At 33.3% G+C, this 20,405-nt stretch overlaps 1 protein-coding gene across 1 annotated transcript in view; it reads right to left on the bottom strand.

The window, feature by feature from the left end:
• TMC1 (transmembrane channel like 1) overlaps positions 1-20,405 on the bottom strand; it is a 146,330-nt gene that overhangs the window by 14,908 nt on the left and 111,017 nt on the right. Inside the window, exons 12-13 of the mRNA XM_074203763.1 lie at positions 18,932-19,060; positions 5,385-5,452 (exon numbers count right to left, since the gene is read on the bottom strand). Coding sequence (XP_074059864.1) covers positions 5,385-5,452; positions 18,932-19,060 — 197 coding nt within the window. The remainder of the gene's footprint in view (positions 1-5,384; positions 5,453-18,931; positions 19,061-20,405) is intronic.

Consider the following 20,405-nt stretch of genomic DNA (forward strand, 5'->3'; position numbering starts at 1 on the left):
TTAGGGTTTTTTCCTCTTTTTTTTTTTTTGACTTCAAAATAGATCTTATCTTTGCCCTCATTAGAGCACAGAATGTTAGAGATAGAATGGACCTGTGAAATCAGTTAATACTAAAAGGAAGTTTCTTTACTTCTCCTTTCCTCTCTACTGAGAATCTCATTCAATTTTTATAAATAGATTTGAAAAATTATTTTGGAACAACTCTTAGAAACAAGAACAAGTTACACAATAGGTCAGTTTTACCTAGTAGAGCTAATAAGTTTAACAAAATAGGTTTCAATGATTTTGTTAGGGGAAACCTTCAAAGCCACAAAGGAATCTTCATGAGTCTTTTATAAATACTCCCAAATAAAATTAGAGTTTTTGCCCTTTTAGAGGAAGATAGGGAAAAAGTGACCTTAAAAAACCCCAGGAATTATAGTAATTAATGTTGTTGCTCTTAATGATAATGGTAATGAAGATAGCTCATATTTATGTATATAATACTTGATTTTTTCAAGTTTAACCTGTTGCAACTTCATAAATAACTTTAGACTTTTAAAACATCATCTAAAATAGGTTTAGGAAGTGTTTATATTTTGAATGAGCTTATATCTACATAATACCAATATACCCAGTGTTGTTTTTTGAATGTCAATAGTTGGATTTATTTATTGACATTATGCCAAGTAACCAATCAGATTGATTTTCCCCCCAACAAACTATCTTTTAAAGGTCTCAATATGGTTAGAACAAGGGGAGGTTAGTTCTTTATGCAACTAACAAAATTAGCAAGCCTTTGTTAATTACATGAAGTCATGAAGTAAGTACTCTCAAAAGTAGTCAAAGTTGAAGAATTTGGTTTAGAAAGCAGAGAATAATTTTAACCTATAATGTAAAGGGTGATACTTCTAATACATTTCATAACTTTAATCTGGGGGATAAAAGAAGAAAGTTAAGAAAGAAAAAAGAGTGAGACAGAGAAAGGGAAGGAAGGAAGAGAAAGAAGAATAGAGGGAGAGGAGGAAAGAAGGGAGAAAGGAGGGAGGGAGGGAGTTAAGGGACAAATGAAAAGAAGAAAGGGAAGGAGGGAGGGAGAGGAAAAAGAAAAGAGAGGGAGAGATGGAAAGAAGAGGAAGGAAAGGAGGGAATGGAGAGAGAAACTGGTGAGGGAGAAAAAGTGGGAAATAAAAACCCAGCATTTATTAAACATTAATCAACAATTAAAGAATCATAGCCTAGTGGACTACTCCCAGAACCAGGGAATCATACTAAAAATAATAAATATTATTTATTGATGACTTTATATGTACTTTTCTACCAAAAAACTAAAAATATGGATCATTTTATCTACTTATTTTTATCATTCCTGTGAAGTAGGCAAATTATTACCACTCTGTAGTTGGGAAACAAGTACAAAAGATTAAATTGAATAGCAGAGTGAATGCTGAAATCATATATGAAATATATGAACCCTCTAGCTCCCAAACCTCTATGCTTCAGTGCTAACTTAATAGAGATGTATAACTTTAATGAGCTAACCAATCAAACTAACTGGAAAGTACTTTCAGATAACAAATGTATAATAAAAAAGGCCCGCTAATCATTTCATCTCTATCATTACAATGAAATAAGAGACTGTTCTCATAAATGCTATTTCAATAGCATTAAGTATTCAACCAACTCATCACCTCTGACATCAGTAACTGAAACCTCTGACAAGCTGAAATGAAAATAAAATCCCTAGAGCTTTTGTCTCTTCCTTTGGAACAATGACAAAAACCTATCTTCTACCCCTTCTGACTCAGAAATCATAAGCACTACTGTGTGGGACTATCTGAATATCTGCTAGAAAGGTCAGTTTTCCTATGTTTATATATTCAACACCTTACTGACTTCTTGGGAGGTAGGAAAAATAGATCTGAGCAAAGGATTTGGACAAGTCTAAATGAAACAAGGCATTCTTCTTTTGGATTTTTAAGATATTAATTCACCAAGGGTTAAGTGACTTGTCCAGTGTCACACAGCTAGGTAATTATCCAGTGTCTGAGGCAGGATTTGAACTCAGGTCCTCCTGATTCCAGGACTGGTACTCAATCCACTGCACCACCTAAGCTGCCCCTCTGCCCATCTTTCTATAAAAAAATACCCACCTATTATCTAAAAAGAGTGATCCAAGAATGTCATACACATTTGTGAAAGAACTGGAGAGATAGTGCATGACTTTGGGAAGGAGTTCTGGCTGTGATACATTGTAAAGATGTTTGGGTTAATTAGTCAAAACACAGTAAATAGCACCAATCAAGACAGACAACCACTTTGATAGCTTTCCAGAAAACAAAAGCTGATTTATAGTTTAGGCCAATCTGTTGTCTTAACTCAGAATGTAGCCTGTAGACATGTAACATATGGCTATACAAACAGCACTAAGTCAGTTTTGTGAATTGACTTGAACCTTCTGATAGTTGGACATTTTAAAAAGATTTATATTACTCTCAACAGTAGTTTTTTTGTTCTTATTGAGTACCAACATTGAGTACCACTCTAGCATCACAGATAGAAACTCAGCAGATGACTGAGATATCCAGAATGCTTACTCCCTTTCCTACCTTTGTTTGTTTGTTTGTTTGTTTTGCAAGGCAATGGAGTTAAGTGACTTGTTCAAGATCACACAGTTAGGTAATTATTAAGTGTCTGAGTCCAGATTTGAACTCAGATCCTCCTGAGTCCAGGGCTAGTACTCTATCCACTGAGCCACCTAACTGCCCCCCTTTCCTACCTTTAGCAATTATTATTGTCTTCTTAAAGACAATATTATTGGTCTTCTTGAAGAACACCATCACATCAGGGAGGTGATGCTGTGACATGCAAGTGAATTGAAGTTAACCATGCAAAGTCATCAGCCTCACATTCTTCTTCAGAGCCATCTGGGTCCAGTGGTCAGATTTGGATCAGGATGACTAGAGATGGTCCTGTATGCAATGATCTTTCAAAGCTAGGTCTTTCCCAGATCGCAGTTTGACTGCCATTTGCTAGTTTATCCATTCAGTCATTAGGTTTAGGTAAGAGAGAGATGAGGCAAAGAGTCCAAGAATGACCACTTCCAAACAAAGAAAAAGAAAAAGAAAAAATTGTTGGGGGGGGGGATCCTTAGGATTTTTCAATGATTAAGGTAGGTAAGTAAAGAAAAGAAACAAAAAAACCCCTTCTTTTGCATAGTCCAAAAAAATAAAAAAAAGTCAAACTGGAATTTCTGGCCAAGACATAATTGCTACTTTCATTCACTTTGAGCCAATCAGGGTTCAAACAATGACCAAGCAGGTTTAGCATGAGACCTATTTTTGGACAATTAAGGAGAGCTAGAAACAAACCCAAGTTTCCTCTATCAGGGAAGTAGTCTTGATGTGGAATTTGTATGCCACTTCTTTTGATATCACTTCAGCTTGAATGAACTGCTACTTGTAACAATTTAGAAAACTAAAGTTAAAAAAAACTGCATTTTACTTTAAAATGTAAATGGATAAAATGAGCAGAAATCTCATAACCTTAAGATTACATCATCTGTTCATGTAAGGGGATTTTGAAAACAGAAGTAAGAGCACGGTGTATTTATTGGCATATTCTTTTCCTCCTCACATTACTGTAGCAAGATGATTTTAAAATTTAACAGAAGAAACTTAACTGATAGTACATAGTGATTCAATTATTCAGAACATAAATGATGTAAAGATTTGTGCAATAGATGAAGGTTCTTCCAAGTATAGTTGACTATCAGTCTGTTCTATAAAGTGCTGAATAATCACTAAGTAGAATGATATTTTATTGGACTTGTACTGTATGATAACAGTATAAAATGGATTAAATTTAACCATTTGTACTTTGGTCTACTCTAGACAACCAAGTGAAATATATAGTTTGATTCCATTTGTAAAATTAAAAATGTTTCTAATATAAAAATTTATGCCCATTATAAAAAGTCATTACCAATTTGTAAAAGGTTTATGAAGAGTATTGGTGAAGAAAATACAGGCTTTAGGTCAAAGGACGTAGATTCAAATCCTTTCTCTCACAATTACTAATCATACAAGCTTGGCCAAGATTAAGACTCTGGACTTCAGTTTCTCTGACTATAACATAAAGAGCTCCCTACCAGATTTCCATGTATGATCCTGTTTTCATTTGACAAAGTATATAAATATGGTGTGTAAGCTAATCATTTGAACCATTCTAATAGGGATGTCTCCATATAAAATTGTTTCAAAACTAAACATCCAGCATTTCACTGGGCCTCTGATCAAAAGCATGGCTTTTTAGACTCATCAACTGTTGTAACCAAGAGAGAAATTAGACATTTTTTCAGTTTAAGTCCTTCATTAAATAAATGAGGAATTTAACCTTAACAGCTAGTAACAATAGCAAAAATAGGTCTAGAATGCCTGTTTCCTAAATAGAGGTCCAAAACTCAATATTTTTAGATCAATTTGGACCTTGGGTAGCAATTAGGACCTTGGAACAACAAGGAATCAGAAGATTTGAGTTCCAATACAGTCTTGCACATTCCTAGCTATATGAACTTAGGCAAATTGTTTAACTTTTGATTGCCTCAGTTTCTTATACGTAAAATGGGGATGATAGTAGGGACTCCCTTCTAGGCTTGTTTTAAGAATCAAATGTGGTAATAATTGTAAAATGCTAAGCATAGTACCTGGCACATAGTGTTAGCTATTATTATTACAAAAATAATTGCTATTTAAAAATGAGGAGCAGTGTTATATGGTGAACAGCAACCTGATCTTTGAGTCATTAAGATGTGAGTTTACTCTTACTTCTAATTCTCATTGGTTATGAATATATGTATTCATGATGATGGGAAAATCACTGTACATCTCTTTACCATGGGCAACTCACTTTATCTTGCTTGAAGCAACTATTACAGAGGAATTGCTGATCAAGGAAGTTTCTACATAGAGAGTTCCCTTTATTTATGAAATCAGAGGTCAGGACAATAGAATTATTTGTAATAAAATCAGATTGTAAAATATTTTTTAACAACATTCATACTTAATCTGTGTTGCAACGTTGAGATCAGGGGAAAATTCCTCATATAATTTCTGGTTTCATAAATGCTGAAAAATACTTCAAAAATATCCTGTCAAGTAGACCCATTATCCTTCCTCTGGGAAACATCTAAAGAAAACTGACTGTGCAAAACAGATGGTATGTGACCTTTGAGGGGCAAGGCTTCAAGAATGATGCAACCATAGATATTTTTTACTCAGTGCAGAGAACTGTCAGATTGTTTTTCAATATATAGTATCCTTTGAATGGAGGTCATGCTAATTCATGAGGACATGTGACCTTTTATATTTTTCTTGCAATTTTAAACTATCATACACTTTGCCTACCATATCATGCCTTGATTGAAGATCAGTGCTAGGACATTGCCACTGATATCAAATTCAGTGTAAGAGGGCTAAAAGGAAACATAAATATCTTTATAGGGTTAGGATCACAATGATTTCAAACACAGCAAGTTAAATACTATCATACAAATATGAACAAGATAATTAATTACCAATTACATTCAACACTAACAAATAATATTACTAGAATAGAATAGGAAATAGCACAACAATAATTTATTAAGTAACCTCTTGTGCAGAACATTATGTTAGACATAGGAATAGGAGGAGGAAAATACAAAGGTTTGATAAGACACTTTTCTTACCTTCAGACAATTTATATTCTAGTGGGGAGGTACAAAGGCACCTGTACAGTTATACCATATACTATAAGATAAATTCATTAGAAAATTACTAAACTAAGTGCTATGTGAAATCTAAATCTAAAGGGAAGACAACAAAGAAGAAATGGCATTTTCAGTTGACATTTTAGCTCATTTTTGCTTTATTTTTTTTTCCCTTCTCCCCGATGCTATGCCTTCTGGGAAAAGAAAAATTCTTAAGAAACAAATATTCATATTTAAACAAAACAAATTTTGACATTAGCCATGTCTAATTCTGAATCTTGAGTCTGTCATGTGGTGGGTAGCATTCTTCAGCACTGATTCTTTCGAATTCTGATTCATCATTAAAAAGGATGGGACAAGGTTCAGTGGGTGAAAAAAGTGAGGGATGGGGAAGAGCATTCCAGGTTTAGAGAATAGTCTCAATAAAGCAGAGAGGCAGAAAGGACAAGACCTGGTAGACTAGAAAAGTAGGGAGTCATTGGGGTGTCCAGTTTAGCCAGAGCATAGAGTATATGATGAGATCACTATTAAGCAAGCTGGAAAAGGAAGGCTGGAACAAAATTGTAGTGAATCTGGAATATCAGGAACAGACATATGGTGAAATAGCCATAGTTCCTTTCAGCTATGGATCTATGATCCTATCATGAAAAGAGTTTTACTCAACAGGTGAGAGAGTTAAATTTATAGATTTTTTTTATGTGTTTTTTTTTTTCAAGACAATGGGGTTAAGTGGCTTGCCGAAGGCCACAAAGCTAGGTAATTATTAAGTGTCTGAGGCTGGATTTAAACTCGGGTACTCCTGACTCTAGGACCTGTGCTCTATCTACTGCATCACCTAGCCACCCCTTATAGAAGATTTTTGAGCAAAAGGATGGCATGACTAGATCAATACAAACGAAATATTTGTGTAAAGGTAGAAAGGATTGAGTGTAGACCACAAAGGGTAGAAATTGTTTCAATATTGTAGCCTGATAGTGAGTGATGTTATTAAAATAGAGAGAAGGTGACAGATCTGGGAAATGGTAAAATATGGAATTACCTGCACTTAATAACTGATTGTAACTTAGACTACCTTCTATTAAAGTTGTCCCAAAGATCTGCTGATTGAGCATATTATATAAAATGATCTTAAATCCCAAAATATATTTAACGGTAAATCATTATATCCACCTATACAATAATTCATAGAACTTTAAACACAAAAGAGTAGCTAATTAGTACATTTGCCCAGAAGAATTCTTGGCTGAATTACTTTGAATAAGATGAAAATGGAGATCACAATATATTGAAACAATGACTACTGTCTTCAATGTTTTCAAAGAGTTTTAGATACATTATATCATTTGTTCCTTGCAACAACAGCTAGATGCTGTTTTATTATTTTATTATTTCCATTTTATAGATGAGGAAACTGAGACTTGGGTAATTTAAGTGCCTTAACCACATTCATACACCTAGTAAATATCAGAGCTGCGATTTGAATTCAGGTCTCTTTTTAACTCAAATTTCAAGGTTGGGGCGGCTAGGTGGCACAGTGGATAGAGCACCGGCCTTGGATTCAGGAGTACCCGAGTTCAAATCCGACCTCAGACACTTAATAATTACCTAGCTGTGTGACCTCGGGCAAGCCACTTAACTCCATTGCCTTGCAAAAACTAAAAACAACTAAAAAATTCAAGGCTCTTCCTCTTGTATTTCACTGTCTTTCATTAAAAAAAAGTAGGCCTAAGGGTATGAGAGACAAGTATGGAGTACTTCTTAAAAGAATTAATGAACTCAGAGAGATTTAGGGGGAAAGATTATTTTTTTTTTTGGTTTTTTGCAAGGCAATGGGGTTAAGTGGCTTGCCCGAGGCCACACAGCTAGGCAATTATTAAGTGTCTGAGGTCGGATTTGAACTCAGGTACTCCTGACTCCAGGGTTGGTGCTCTGTCCATTGTGCCACCCAGCTGCTCCTGGGGGAAAGATTCTTAACTTGGAAAATAATCACAAGAATTTTAAGTCCTTAAATTTTAAGTCCATACATAAACATTTGTATATTAGATACAAGATTAAATACAAATTTAGAAGGGAAACCCTCTTGCAAAAGATAACCCTTAAACTAAGGCTAAAAGGAAACCAAGGAATTTTAGAAATTGAGGGAAAGAGGAAAAGGCATTTGAGGCAAAAAGGGCAGCTAATGCAAAGCAGGAGATTGTGTGAGAAATAACAAATAAGTCAACATGGCTGGACATAGTGTGGAGAGAAGTAAGATGTAGCAAAACTGGAAAGATAGGAAGGGGCAAGATTGAGAAGAATTATAAGATATTAGTCATTTTATAATAACTGACACCTTCATAGTGCTTTAGAATTTGGAAAGAACTTTCTAATAGCATGACAGATACTGTTGTATTTTTGTTCTGACTTGTCTGATCTGTCCTTCTTAGTCTCTCTACATATTTATTATCTCTCCTCTACAATCCTTCTTCTACACAGTTACAAAAATTGATATTCCTAAAAGACATGTTTGATTATATAATTTCTCCACACTGTATTGGTTCCTAATTCTAGCATAAAAAAACAAATTCCTTTGTATAGCATTTTTTCTTTCTTTCTTTCTTTTTTTTTGCAAGGCAGTGGGGTTAAGTGGCTTGCCCGAGGCCACACAGCTAGGTTAATTATTAAGTGTCTGAGGTCACATTTGAACTCAAGTACTCCTGACTCCAGGGCCAATGTTCTATCCATTGTGCCACCTAGCTGCCCTGTATAGCATTTTTTCATTAAAAAATTATTTGTTTTATTTTCAATTTATGGAGTAAAACAAATATTTCTCTAACATGAAACTGCAAATCTATTATACACAGCTTGCAATTTCTTTTTGTATATAATAAAATTATATTCAAAATCCTTTGCAATTTTACATAGTAATGCATTACTCCCCTTCATGCACACTGGACTCTAATCATACTGGTCTTTCTGCTGTTCACTATTAAAGGATAGTCTATCTCACACCTGCCTAGAATTTTCTACTTGCTTTCTACTCCTCAAGTAGAATCTCCTTCAAAAGGCCTTTCCTGATTCTCCTAGTTGTTTGTTAGTCTTTCCTCTCTACATTTCTCTGAATACATACATACATATACATATGTATGTACATAATATCTAAATGAAATATATTTATCACATCTAATATTTAAGTGCAAGATAGACATATGCATATGTTCATGTACAAATATAGCTCTGTGTACATGTGATATGTGTGCAAATGTATAAAATACTTATATATTTTTCATTTGCTTTTCTACAAACAGACTAGAATAGAATAGAATAGAATAGAATAGAATAGAATAGAATAGAATAAAATGTTTGATTTGATGTTGAGACGTTTTTGTATTTTAACACTAGAGGTTATAATGCTTTAATACTTTAAAATTATATTAGAAATTTTTTCCATAGGACTTCACTTTATGTAAATATCAGCAATGATTTATAGTATCCTTAAGTTAGGACCTTATCATAATCCTGAGAGATAAGTACTCCAGGTATTATTAGTTTGATTTTAAAGATGAGAAAACTAAAGTCATAAAGGTTAGCTAATTTGTACACTGTCACACAGTTAGGAAATTTTAGAGGAGGTATTTGAACCCTAGGCTGACTCTAAGCTCAGAACTTTATCTACTATAACACACCCAAGAATATCCCTACCTTCTCATCTAATCACTTGAGACTAGATGCTCTAGTGGACAGGCTATGCCATATGTGGTTATGGACCAGAGTTCTTATCTCTTCTAGTCTAGGAATGGAACCAGAAAACCTTAGCCTATTTTAGCAAAGTACTTTGACATTCTGAATTGATCTCATAGAAAATGAAAGAGAATAGCACAAACTTAATGCAAATTTCCTTTGCTCTCAAAAGTACAAAAGTTTCCCAAAACCCAACTGAGATGAGATCATTTTATAGTCAGTAAGGATGTCTTCACCCCACCCAAAAAAACCCAGTTGAATATAACATAGTTTAGAGATCTTATGACTGTGAAATTTTGGGACTGTAGCAGTCATTGAAATAATAATGTCTTTAATGATTACATTCTTAGAAATCTACTACAGCATAATAGAAGTATTACAATATTTAATGAAAAATAGTATCTTATAGAGGTAGATCTAAAATGCAGGAAACCAAGATTCCAGACCCAGCTTAAGGCCTTTATTTATCCTTGGCTTGGCTTTACTTTTCTCTCTTATAAAATCATTGAGTAAGATAAACTTGGCAATAAAGTCTCCTAAAATTATAAAACTATAGGGTCTGATGATCATTCTTTTCCACTTCTATGGTCCATACAGAAATATGACTCTGTATGTAATTCATTAGAGCAGAGAATGCTAAAATAAGTTGTATCAGGACTGAGTGGATTTGAAGTGACTCTAAATATTTTCAGGTTTTCAATTCTTGGTTGAGGAATCACAATATCAAATCCTGGTCTCAAGTGAAGAAATTACTACGTCATGTAAGATAAATTAATTTTTCCAGACCCTTCTTCCAAGAAGACCTATAGTTTTTAAGTCCTCTAATATAAGTGAATCATTTGCTCTCAGAATGTAGTTCAGATAAAAATCAGTTCCCTTAGAAATTCCATTGGTTCTAATGTATCAGTCCCATATGGAACCTTATTACTTTTTCTTTTGTCATTTTGGGGTATAGACCTAATAGCAATATTTGCAGTTTATTGTCTAGTTTAATAGATTTTTGGTTATAGTTCCAAATTGTTTTCTAGAATGTTTGGACTAGTTTAGAAGTCCACCAAAAGTGTTTTCTTTAACCTATTTTTCCCATATACTCTCCAGTATTTATCATTTTCCTTTTCTGTCATCTTTTCCAATCTGATGAGAATGAGTTGGTACTCCAAGGTTATTTTAATTTGCATTTCTGTAATTATTAGTGATTTAGAGCATTTTTAAAGCTATGCTGATTTCTCCCTCTGAACACTCTCTGCTCATATTCTTTGACAATTTATAAATTGAATGAAACCTTTATCAGAGAAACTTACTCAAAGATCTCCCCCAGTTTCATGCTTTTCTTCTAATTTTAATCTCATTAGTTTTGTTTGTGCAAAGAATTTTTAAATTTAATGTAACTAAAATGTTACCTAATTCTTGTTTGGTCATGAATTCTTCTTTTATTTATGGATCTGACAGGTAATTTCTATAATCTGATAGGTAATTCCTTCTATTTCTGTTCCCACCCCATCCCAGTTTACTCATGACTTCATCCTTTTTGTCTAAATCATGTACCCAATTTGAGACTAATATGGTATGAAATAAAGGTCTATGTTGAGTTTACACCAGATTACTTTCCAAATTCCCAGCAGATCTTCCCCTATCAAATAATGAATTTTTTTCTCTAAATAGTTGGGACCTTTGGAAAATCAAATAGCAGATTACTAATCAGGTACTTAAAGCTATTCCTCTGATCAATCCTGCTAGTTTTTTATCTTGATAGTTTTGTAGTATAGCTTGAGATCTGGTACTTCTAGGACCCATTCTTTTATAGGTTTTTTTTAAACTGATTCTCTTGATAGTCTTCTCTTTTTTTCCTTCAGACTAGTTTTGTCATTATGTTTTATAGCTCTATAAAATAATTCTTAGATATTTTGATTGGTATGACCTGACTAATTAAATTAACTTAGATAGCATTTTCATTTTTTTAAACATAGGCTCAGCCTAATCATGAGTAATTAATATTTCTTCAATTAATTAGATAGAGTGTTTTGCAGTTGTATTCATTGAGTTCCAATGTATGAATTAGCAGGAAGACTTCCAAGTACTTTATTTTCTTTATGACTATTTTGAATGGAATTTCTCTTTCTATTTCCTTCTGCTGGGTTTTGTTGGTAATACATAGAAATGCTGATAATTTGTATGGGTTTATTTTATTTCTGCAACTTTACTGAAATTGTTGAAGGTTTCAACCAGTTTTTTAATTAATTCTAGGGTTCTTTAAACTATTATATAATTTGCAAAAAGGAATATTTTTGTTTCCTCAAGGTCTAAGCTTATTCCTTCAAATTCTTTTAATTGTCATTGTCATTTCATTTCATTGTCATTGATTAGCATTTCTATCACAATATTTAATAATAATGGTGATAGTGGACATTCATGTTTTACCCCTGATTTTATTGGAAAAATTTTTAATTAGGGCTCATTATCAATAACATTTGCCTTCTGTTTTAGATAGTGAGTGGAATATTCCCTCTAAAGAGTTAACCATTCTATTGAAGTCCTCTCAGGGTTAAAAATCATTAAAACAAAGACAGACTATTACTCTTAGGCTGTTCTTAGAAGAGGGAGGGAGGCTTTGCATTCTTAGTCAGACACCCTCCCAATCCTGCTAGGGAGTGAAACAGTGGATTGTTTCCAGAAAGACTTTGCATTGATTCTGTTAGGGAGGAAAATAGTGGAATACTTCCAGAGAAGAGAACTTGCAGTCTTAGTTAGCCACTTATTTGATAACAGACCTTGAGAACAGTAGCCTGGTTTCTCTTGTTTGATAAGTACTAAACTAAGAAGATAGTAGAGTTCCTTAGAAGATCTTGCATACTCAGACATTAATTCATTTAACAGAAGATCATTAGAAATCTTCTGATACCCTCGCCATCTGGATGGTGAGGTAATATTTTATGAAAACCTTTTATTCTTCTCTTTGTTGCTGGGTAGATTTTTTCACGTAAAGATTGTAACTCTGAAAACCTTAACCAATCAGGTTGGAAGAGAGGGGGCTACAGAGGGAGGAATTGTGCTAGGCCATACAATCTTGCTTGACTGTCACCTCAGGGCAACTCCTTGATCTTCACTATCTTTGTGAGACTTGGAGTATACCCCTTTCTTGAGAAAAGCCCAAATAAACTTTCGTTTTTGCTCAGCGGAGTCTCTATATTTTTTAAAGTGGATTTTTATCCCATACAATAGGTACTACTTAACATTTTTTAAAAGCTCTATTTATTCCTATGCTTTCTAATATTCTTAATATGAAAGGGTTCTATATTTTGTCAAAAATTTTCTCTGCACCTATTGAAATAATTATATGATTTTTGCTGTTGTTTTTGTTATTGATCATGTTTTTGTTTTATTTGACATGATGATTCATCATTCCTATATTTATCAGAATAATCTTCCAAATGTTTAAAAGTAATTGACTCTTTGCTTCAAAAACCCTTAGTATTTTCTCTTTGGCAAAAGAATATAATATATAATTTAACCTTCTGCAATCTGCTTCCAGCCTACCACTGCAGTCTTTGTTTTCTTCTCCGATACATACTCTGCTTTAGGGTTGTCTAAAATGCAACCTGCCTTGTGGGTTTACTAAATGAAACTGAGCTACTACAGAGCTCACTAAGATAGCAAATCAAAATATGTTGTCTATTGTTTCAATTAAAAACTTTTAAAAGTGGGTTTGTACAGCCCTGGTCTATATTCTAGTCAAACAGGACTTCCATGATCTCATCTTGCACCCTCCTGTCTCTAAGCACTTGTAAAGGTCATTCCCTACGGCCAGAACTTTCTCTCAGTATATTTCTATCTGGGGAAAACCTTCTTTTCTTCAAGAAATGTGCCTGTTTCAGGCATCATTTTCACTATGAAGACTGGATATTACACTCCTGGGATAGGTGATATTACTCTTCCCATTTTAAAGACAAGAAATTTAAACTCATGATGCTATTTAGTTCTCATTTTATATATGTCAGTCAGCAAGCATTTATTAAAACCTAACTATGTGCCAGAAGCCTCCCATCTCTCCCCCAAAAAGTAAAACAATGTTTAAGTTACTTATCTAGTCACATGGTTAGTAATAATTGTAAACAAGATTCAAATCTAGGTCTTCCTAACCCCAAATTCAGCCCTCTACATGAACAATACATAAGATTCTAATTCTCCCTTTTGGCATTTATAATTTACAGTTACTTGCACATTTATTTTATTTTATTTCTCCAACTTCACTAGGGCCTCCTTTTAGGCAAGGATATTTCTACATTCCCTGCATCACCTTGATGTGGTCCCGTGAATATAATAGGGATTTAATAAATATTTGGTAGGGACAGCTGGGTGGCATAGTAGATAGAGCACCAGCCCTGGAGTCAGGAGTATTTGAGTTCAAATCTGACCTCAGACACTTAATAATTGCCTAGCTATGTGACCTTGGGCAAGTCACTTAACCCCATGACCTTAAATTTTAAAAAAAGTAAAATTAAATAAATAAACATTTGGTAAATGGATAATTCCTTTGATCATATGATCATGAATCTCAAGCTAGAAGGAACCTTGGGAATTGTCTCATTTTATAGGTGAGGATTATGAAATTACAAAAGGTTAAATAACCAAGGATACAGAGATACTTGGTAGCAGATTTAGGAAATCAAACTCAAGTCTAGTGACTCTAAATTCACAAATTTCCACTACTGCATAATATGGCTGATAATATGATGATTCTGACATCAGAAAGTCAATATTTAAGGATGTTTGATTATTATAAAACAGGATTCCTCCTCTGTCTCCAGCAGAAAAATAGAAGGATAAGATCCAGGATAGGAACTTTGTTCTTTTCTCCAAGAATACTATCAACAATACTATCCATAGATCACCTCCTGAGATTTTAAAATAAAAACTCCAAAGACTATATCATTGGCACAAAAAAGGATTTTAAAAATCAAATAAGAGAATTAGAAGAAAAACCAGGAAAAGAATTGAGTCATGAAGGAGAATTATGAAATATTGGAAAAGGAAAACAATATATAAAGAGTTAATGAATTGAAAAGGAAATTCAAAAAAGTAAATGAAGAAAATAAATCCTTAAAAATTAAATTGGGAAGATGAAATCTAGTAACACTATAATACATAAAGAATCCACCAAACAAAATCAAAAGGCTGAAAAAATTGAAGAAAATGCAAAATACTTCATAGGAATAATAACTGACCTGGAAAATGGATTCAGGAGAGACAATTGAAGAATAATTGGTCTACCTAAAAGTCATTATCAGAAAAATAACCTGGACAATATCTATCAGTATATTATCAAGGAAAACTGCCTATTATGCCAAGAGTATAATAGCTTTTGAAGGAATATGCCAATCACCTCCTAAAAGTAAGAAATAAAAATTCCAAAGAATATTGTAGTTAAATTTCAGAATTATCAGCTAAAGGAGAAAATACAGCTAGCAGTGAAAAAAGAAACAATTCAAATAGCAATTAGTCATAGTCAGGATTACAAGGACTTAGCAAATTCAACCTTAAAGGATCAAAGGACTGGGAATATAATATTCCACAGGGCAAAGAAGCTTGGATTAAAACCAAGAATCAATTACCCTGCAAAATTCAGCATATTCTTTCAGGGGAAGAGATGGATATTCAATGAAATAGAGAATGGACAAACTAAAAAGACCAGAACTGAATGGAAAATTTGGTCTTCAAATATAAGGCTCAGGGGATGCATAAAAAGATAAATGGAAAAAAAATTATTAGTCAGTAAGATTAAGCAGTTTATATTCCTATACAGGAAGATAATATTTATAAATCTTGAGAATTGTATATCTCTTAGGAAAATTGAAGGAATATACTTAGACAGAGGGTATAGGAATAAGTTGATTATGATAATATTAAATGTGATATGTGATAATATTAAAAAACAAGGCATAAAAAGAATTCTATTGGGAGAAGGGGAGGCAGATAAAGGTAAATCATATCACATAAAGAAGTGAAGGGGACCTTTTTAATTCAGGGAAAGAAGGGAAGGTGTGAGCATTGATTTAATCTTTCATCAGATTAGGTTCAAAGAGGGAATAATATACACTCTCAATTGGGTTTAGAAATTTATCTTATGCTACAAAGAAATGGAAACGGAAAGAGAGAGGTTGATAGAAGGGAAGAGAAGATTGAGAGAGATGGGCATCAAAAGCAAGATACTAGTGAGGAGGAATAAGGTGAAAGGAGAGAAAAAAGTATAAATGGGGAAAAATAGAATGGAGGGAAATACAGAGTTAGGAATCATAATGGTGAATGGGATGAAGTTTCCCATAAAATGGAAGTGGATAGCAAAGCAGATTATAAACCAGAATTCTCCAATATGTTGTTTACAAGAAACACATTTGAAGCAGGGAGATATATAGAATAAAGATAAAATACTGGAGGAGAATGTATTATGGAGCAGCTATAGTAAAAAAAAAAGAAAAGCAGGGGTAGCAATCCTGATCTCACACAAAACAAAAGCAAAAATAGACCTAATTAAAAGAAATAAGAAAGGAAGCTACATCTTGCTAAAACACACCATAGACAATGAATATCAATACTAAATATATATATATGTATATATATATATATATATATATATATATATATATATATACTAATAGGAGACCTCAACCTCTCTCTCTCTTTTAGAATTAGATAAATCTAACCAAAAAATGTTTACAGAATCTTAGAAAAGTTAGTATAATATATCTCAGAGAAAACTGAATAGAGAAAGAAAGGAAGATACATTTTTCTCAGGGGTATATGGTACCTACATAAAAACTGATTATGTATTAGGGCATTAAAAACCTCACGGTACAATGCAGAAATGAATAAATAATGAACACATCTTTCTCAATAGAAATTCCATGTAACAAAGGACCATGGAAAGACAGAATAAAATTAATGGAAACTACATAGCCCAATTCTAAAAATGAGTAGATCAACAACAAATCATAGAAGCAATCAATAATTTCATCCAAGACAATAACAATAATAAGACAACACACCGAAATCTATGGGATACAGCTAAAGCAGGCATTAAGAGAAATTAATGAAAATGCTTACATGGATAAATTAGAGAAAGAAGAAAACAATGAATAGAGAATGCAACTAAAAAAGCTAGAAAAAGAACAAATTAAAAATTTCCAATTAAATACCAAATTAGAAATCCTGAAAATCCAAAGAGATTAATAAAATTAAAAGTAAGAAAGCTATTGAATTAGTAAATAAAACTAAGAGTTGGTTTTTATGAAAAGAAGACCCCAACAAAATAGATAAATCTTTGGTTAATTTGATTTAAAAAAGAACACCAAATTACCAGTATTAAAAATTAAAAGGGGGAACTCACCACCATTGAAGAGGAAATTAAAAACAATCTTCAGAGCTAATTTTACCCAAATATATGCTAATAAATCTGATAATCTAAGTGAAATAGATGAATATTTACAAAAATATAAATTGCCCAGATTAGCAGAAAAGGAAATAAATACTTAAACAATCACATTTTAGAAAAAGAAATTGAAAAAATATCAGTTGTTCATGGGTAGAACAAGCTAATATCATAAAATGACAATTTCCCCTAAATTAATCTACTTATTTATTTAATCTACTTATTAATAAGTGCCTTATTAATCAAACTATCCAAAAGTTATGTTACAGAGCTAGAAAAATAATAACAAAATTTATCTGGAAGAACAAAAGATAAAGAATGTCAAGAAAAACGACAAAAATGCAAAGGAAGGTGATCTAGCCATAGCAGATGGAAAACTATATTACAAAACAGCAGATATCAAAAATATTTGATATTGGACAGGAAATAGAGTGGTGGACCAATGGAATAGGTTAGGTTCACAAGACAGAGTAGCAAATAACTATATTAATCTACTGTTTGATAAATCCAAAGACTTCAACTTCTGGATTAAGAACTCACTATTTGACAAAATCTGCTAGGAAAACTGGAAAATAGTACAGCAGAAACAAGGCATAGACCAATATCTCATACCATATACAAAGATGAAGTTAAAATGGATAGATTATTTATATAGTTGATACTATAAGCCATAAGAAGAGCAAGGAATTTTTATAACCATCAGATTGATGGAGAGGAGAATTTATGACCAAAGAAGAGATAGAGAATGTCATGAAATTCAAAATGAAATAGTTGCTAGTTCTATATTTCCCCTGATAAATTATCTTGTATAAACAGGTCAAGAATCATTTCACTTTTGTATGTCAAATTCCTAATAGTATGACACATAGACCTGTCTGTATTAAGACCTTAACAAAGGTTTGTTGATTGAATGATCAACCGAAGTATACATTATTTTAATTCTAGATATGATATAGGAATATGGTTTTGCATAGGTCCAACATTACTGGTACAATCTTAGTGGAAAGAGACATGGAAACAAGGGAACATCAGGCTCAATATCATTTCTAAATACTTTTTTTTTAGGTTTTTGCAAGGCAAACTGGGTTAAGTGGCTTGCCCAAGGCCACACAGCTAGGTAATTATTAAGTGTCTGAGACCGGATTTGAACCCAGGTACTCCTGACTCCAGGGCCGGTGCTTTATCCACTACACCCCCTAGCCACCCCTTAAATACTTTCTTTAGAAGCAAGAAAATGATTTGATAGCAACAGTAATGGGAAGGGAGAGTAGAAGAGTGGAAATGCTATGTAATAAGACTGGGAGTCTCGGCCTTTTTTTTTAAGGTTTTTTTTTTCCAGGCAATGGGGTTAAGTGGCTTGTCCAAGGCCACACAGCTAGGTAATTATTAAGTATCTGAGGCCAGATCTGAACTCAGGTACTCCTGACTCCAGGGCCGGTGCTCTTTCCACTGCACTATCTAACCACCCCTTAGCATTTTCTGTTAAGGGTTTATTTTGAGACTCATCTCAAATTCTGCAAGGGATTGGGAATGAGGGGAAGGGGTTAATAGTGATCATCAGGGAAAATAGAGAGCTTGAGGAAAGAAAGTAAAACCAGAAGCCATGATTAGAACTTTTCATCAATATTTCAAATAGACACAAGGAAGGTGACATAACTCTCTGACTCTCTGTTAGAAATATGAGAAGTTGGAAAAGTGGAAGAAAAAGTAGGACCAGTGGCTACTCACCAATCTATCATATTTTCAAAACTGAACTCAATGAATAATTTAGGACCCTTCTTACCCTACTCCCTGCTCCTTAGACATATTCTGCTTTCATGATTCTAGGCTTATTTAACTAGACATGCAATATAAATTAGGATTGACTTTTCTTTTTTTCCTCAGTCTTTTAACTATCATTTGCATCCTTAAACATTTGGTAGTTGTATTTTGAAAAGGAAATTCTCACATAGCTTGCTATGAGATACTTTCTTCTCTTCAGTGTGATGAATTACAAAAAAAAAAAAAAAAAAGCAAGTGACCCTGAAACAACCTAATGAAAGTTAAGGATCAGTACTTACATAGCCATATTCCAGGTCCCAGCACCAGCAGTAATTACAAAACCTGACAAAGCAAGCTCTTACAAAGTCACCAATGAGAATTGTGACATAGGTTGTCAGGACATCAGACACAGTCAGTCGCACAAATTCCTGTTGAGAAATTAACAAATCAGTTGACAAACATTTAGTAAATGCCTATGTGTCAGGCACTGTGCTAAACAAAAGAGGGAAAAAAACAGTTGCTGCCTTCAAGAATCTCATAATTGAATGGATTGTCAATAATGGATTATTGATATTAAAACAAATATTCTTCTTGGAAGAGTAAGTAGCAGCAGTTTGAATATGACCTCTTAAATTTCCTAAGTGATACATCAGATAAAATAGAGACTTTGAGTGTTTAAGACTAAACCTACCTCAGACATTGACAGAGGACAAATTACTAAGACATGGTTTCCTCATCTGTAAAACCAGGACAATAAAAGTCCTTACTCCTCCTCCCCTTCCCCAGGTTGTTGTGAAGATAAAATGAGTTAACATATGGAGAGAGTTTTATAAACCTAAAAGTACCTAAAAATATGAGCTTAAAAATTGTTAAATATCTGATAATCGTGCAGTTTTTTCAACTCTCTAAGCCACAGCCACCTGTAAAAATGAAGACAATAGAGCTATACTACTATAAGGTTGTCATGAGATTCAAATTATGATGTCTGTAAACTCCTCTGCAAACATTTAATCTTTAGCTTCTATCTACCTATCTATTGCTATTTTATCTTTTATATTTATAAAAATATGATTTATAGCATTATAAATATGGATACAGTAATAACTAAGAAAAATTCTATATTTCCATTTTCATCCCATTTCAACAATTCAGAACCAAAACTCATGCTTTCCATTACTAAATCTGAAAGTGAGGAAGAAATTAGTTTACAACTTTATCCTTTTCCTTCTCTAAACTGAAGAATTCCTAACCTCATTGTCATTTCAAATTTGTGGGAAAGGAGGCATAGTGGAAAAAAATAAAGGAGTAGAGAGGAAAGGTTAAAAAAAAGAGTGAAAATGGGGAAACAAAAGCAAACTGGTAGACCAAAAACTTGTAGACTAAAAATGATCCAAAGAAAAAATACGGTGACTCTTGCTTTCCCTTCTCACATTTCCTTTCTTTGCATTTTCCTCCTGCTTTCTCCCCTCTCCCAACTTTAAAACTCTCTTTTTACCAAAAGCATTTGTGTGCATAGGCATGGCTCTCAATGTGTTGGCATGAGGGAAGACAAAGGATGAAAGGGAAGATGAAAATGATCAAATGGAGCTATCTTATGAGTTAAAATTCAGCTTTAGTCACTAGTTGTGTGACCCTGGGCAATTCACTTAACCCTGTTTGTCTAAGTATTTTCATCTGTGAAGTGAAATGATGAAGGAAATGGCAGTATCATTGCCAAGAAAAGCCCAAAAGGAGGCACTAAGAGTCGGATATGACTGAAATAACTGAATGATA

This window comes from Macrotis lagotis, chromosome X (genome assembly GCF_037893015.1).
Source record: "Macrotis lagotis isolate mMagLag1 chromosome X, bilby.v1.9.chrom.fasta, whole genome shotgun sequence".
In the NCBI taxonomy this organism is placed as follows: domain Eukaryota; kingdom Metazoa; phylum Chordata; class Mammalia; order Peramelemorphia; family Peramelidae; genus Macrotis; species Macrotis lagotis.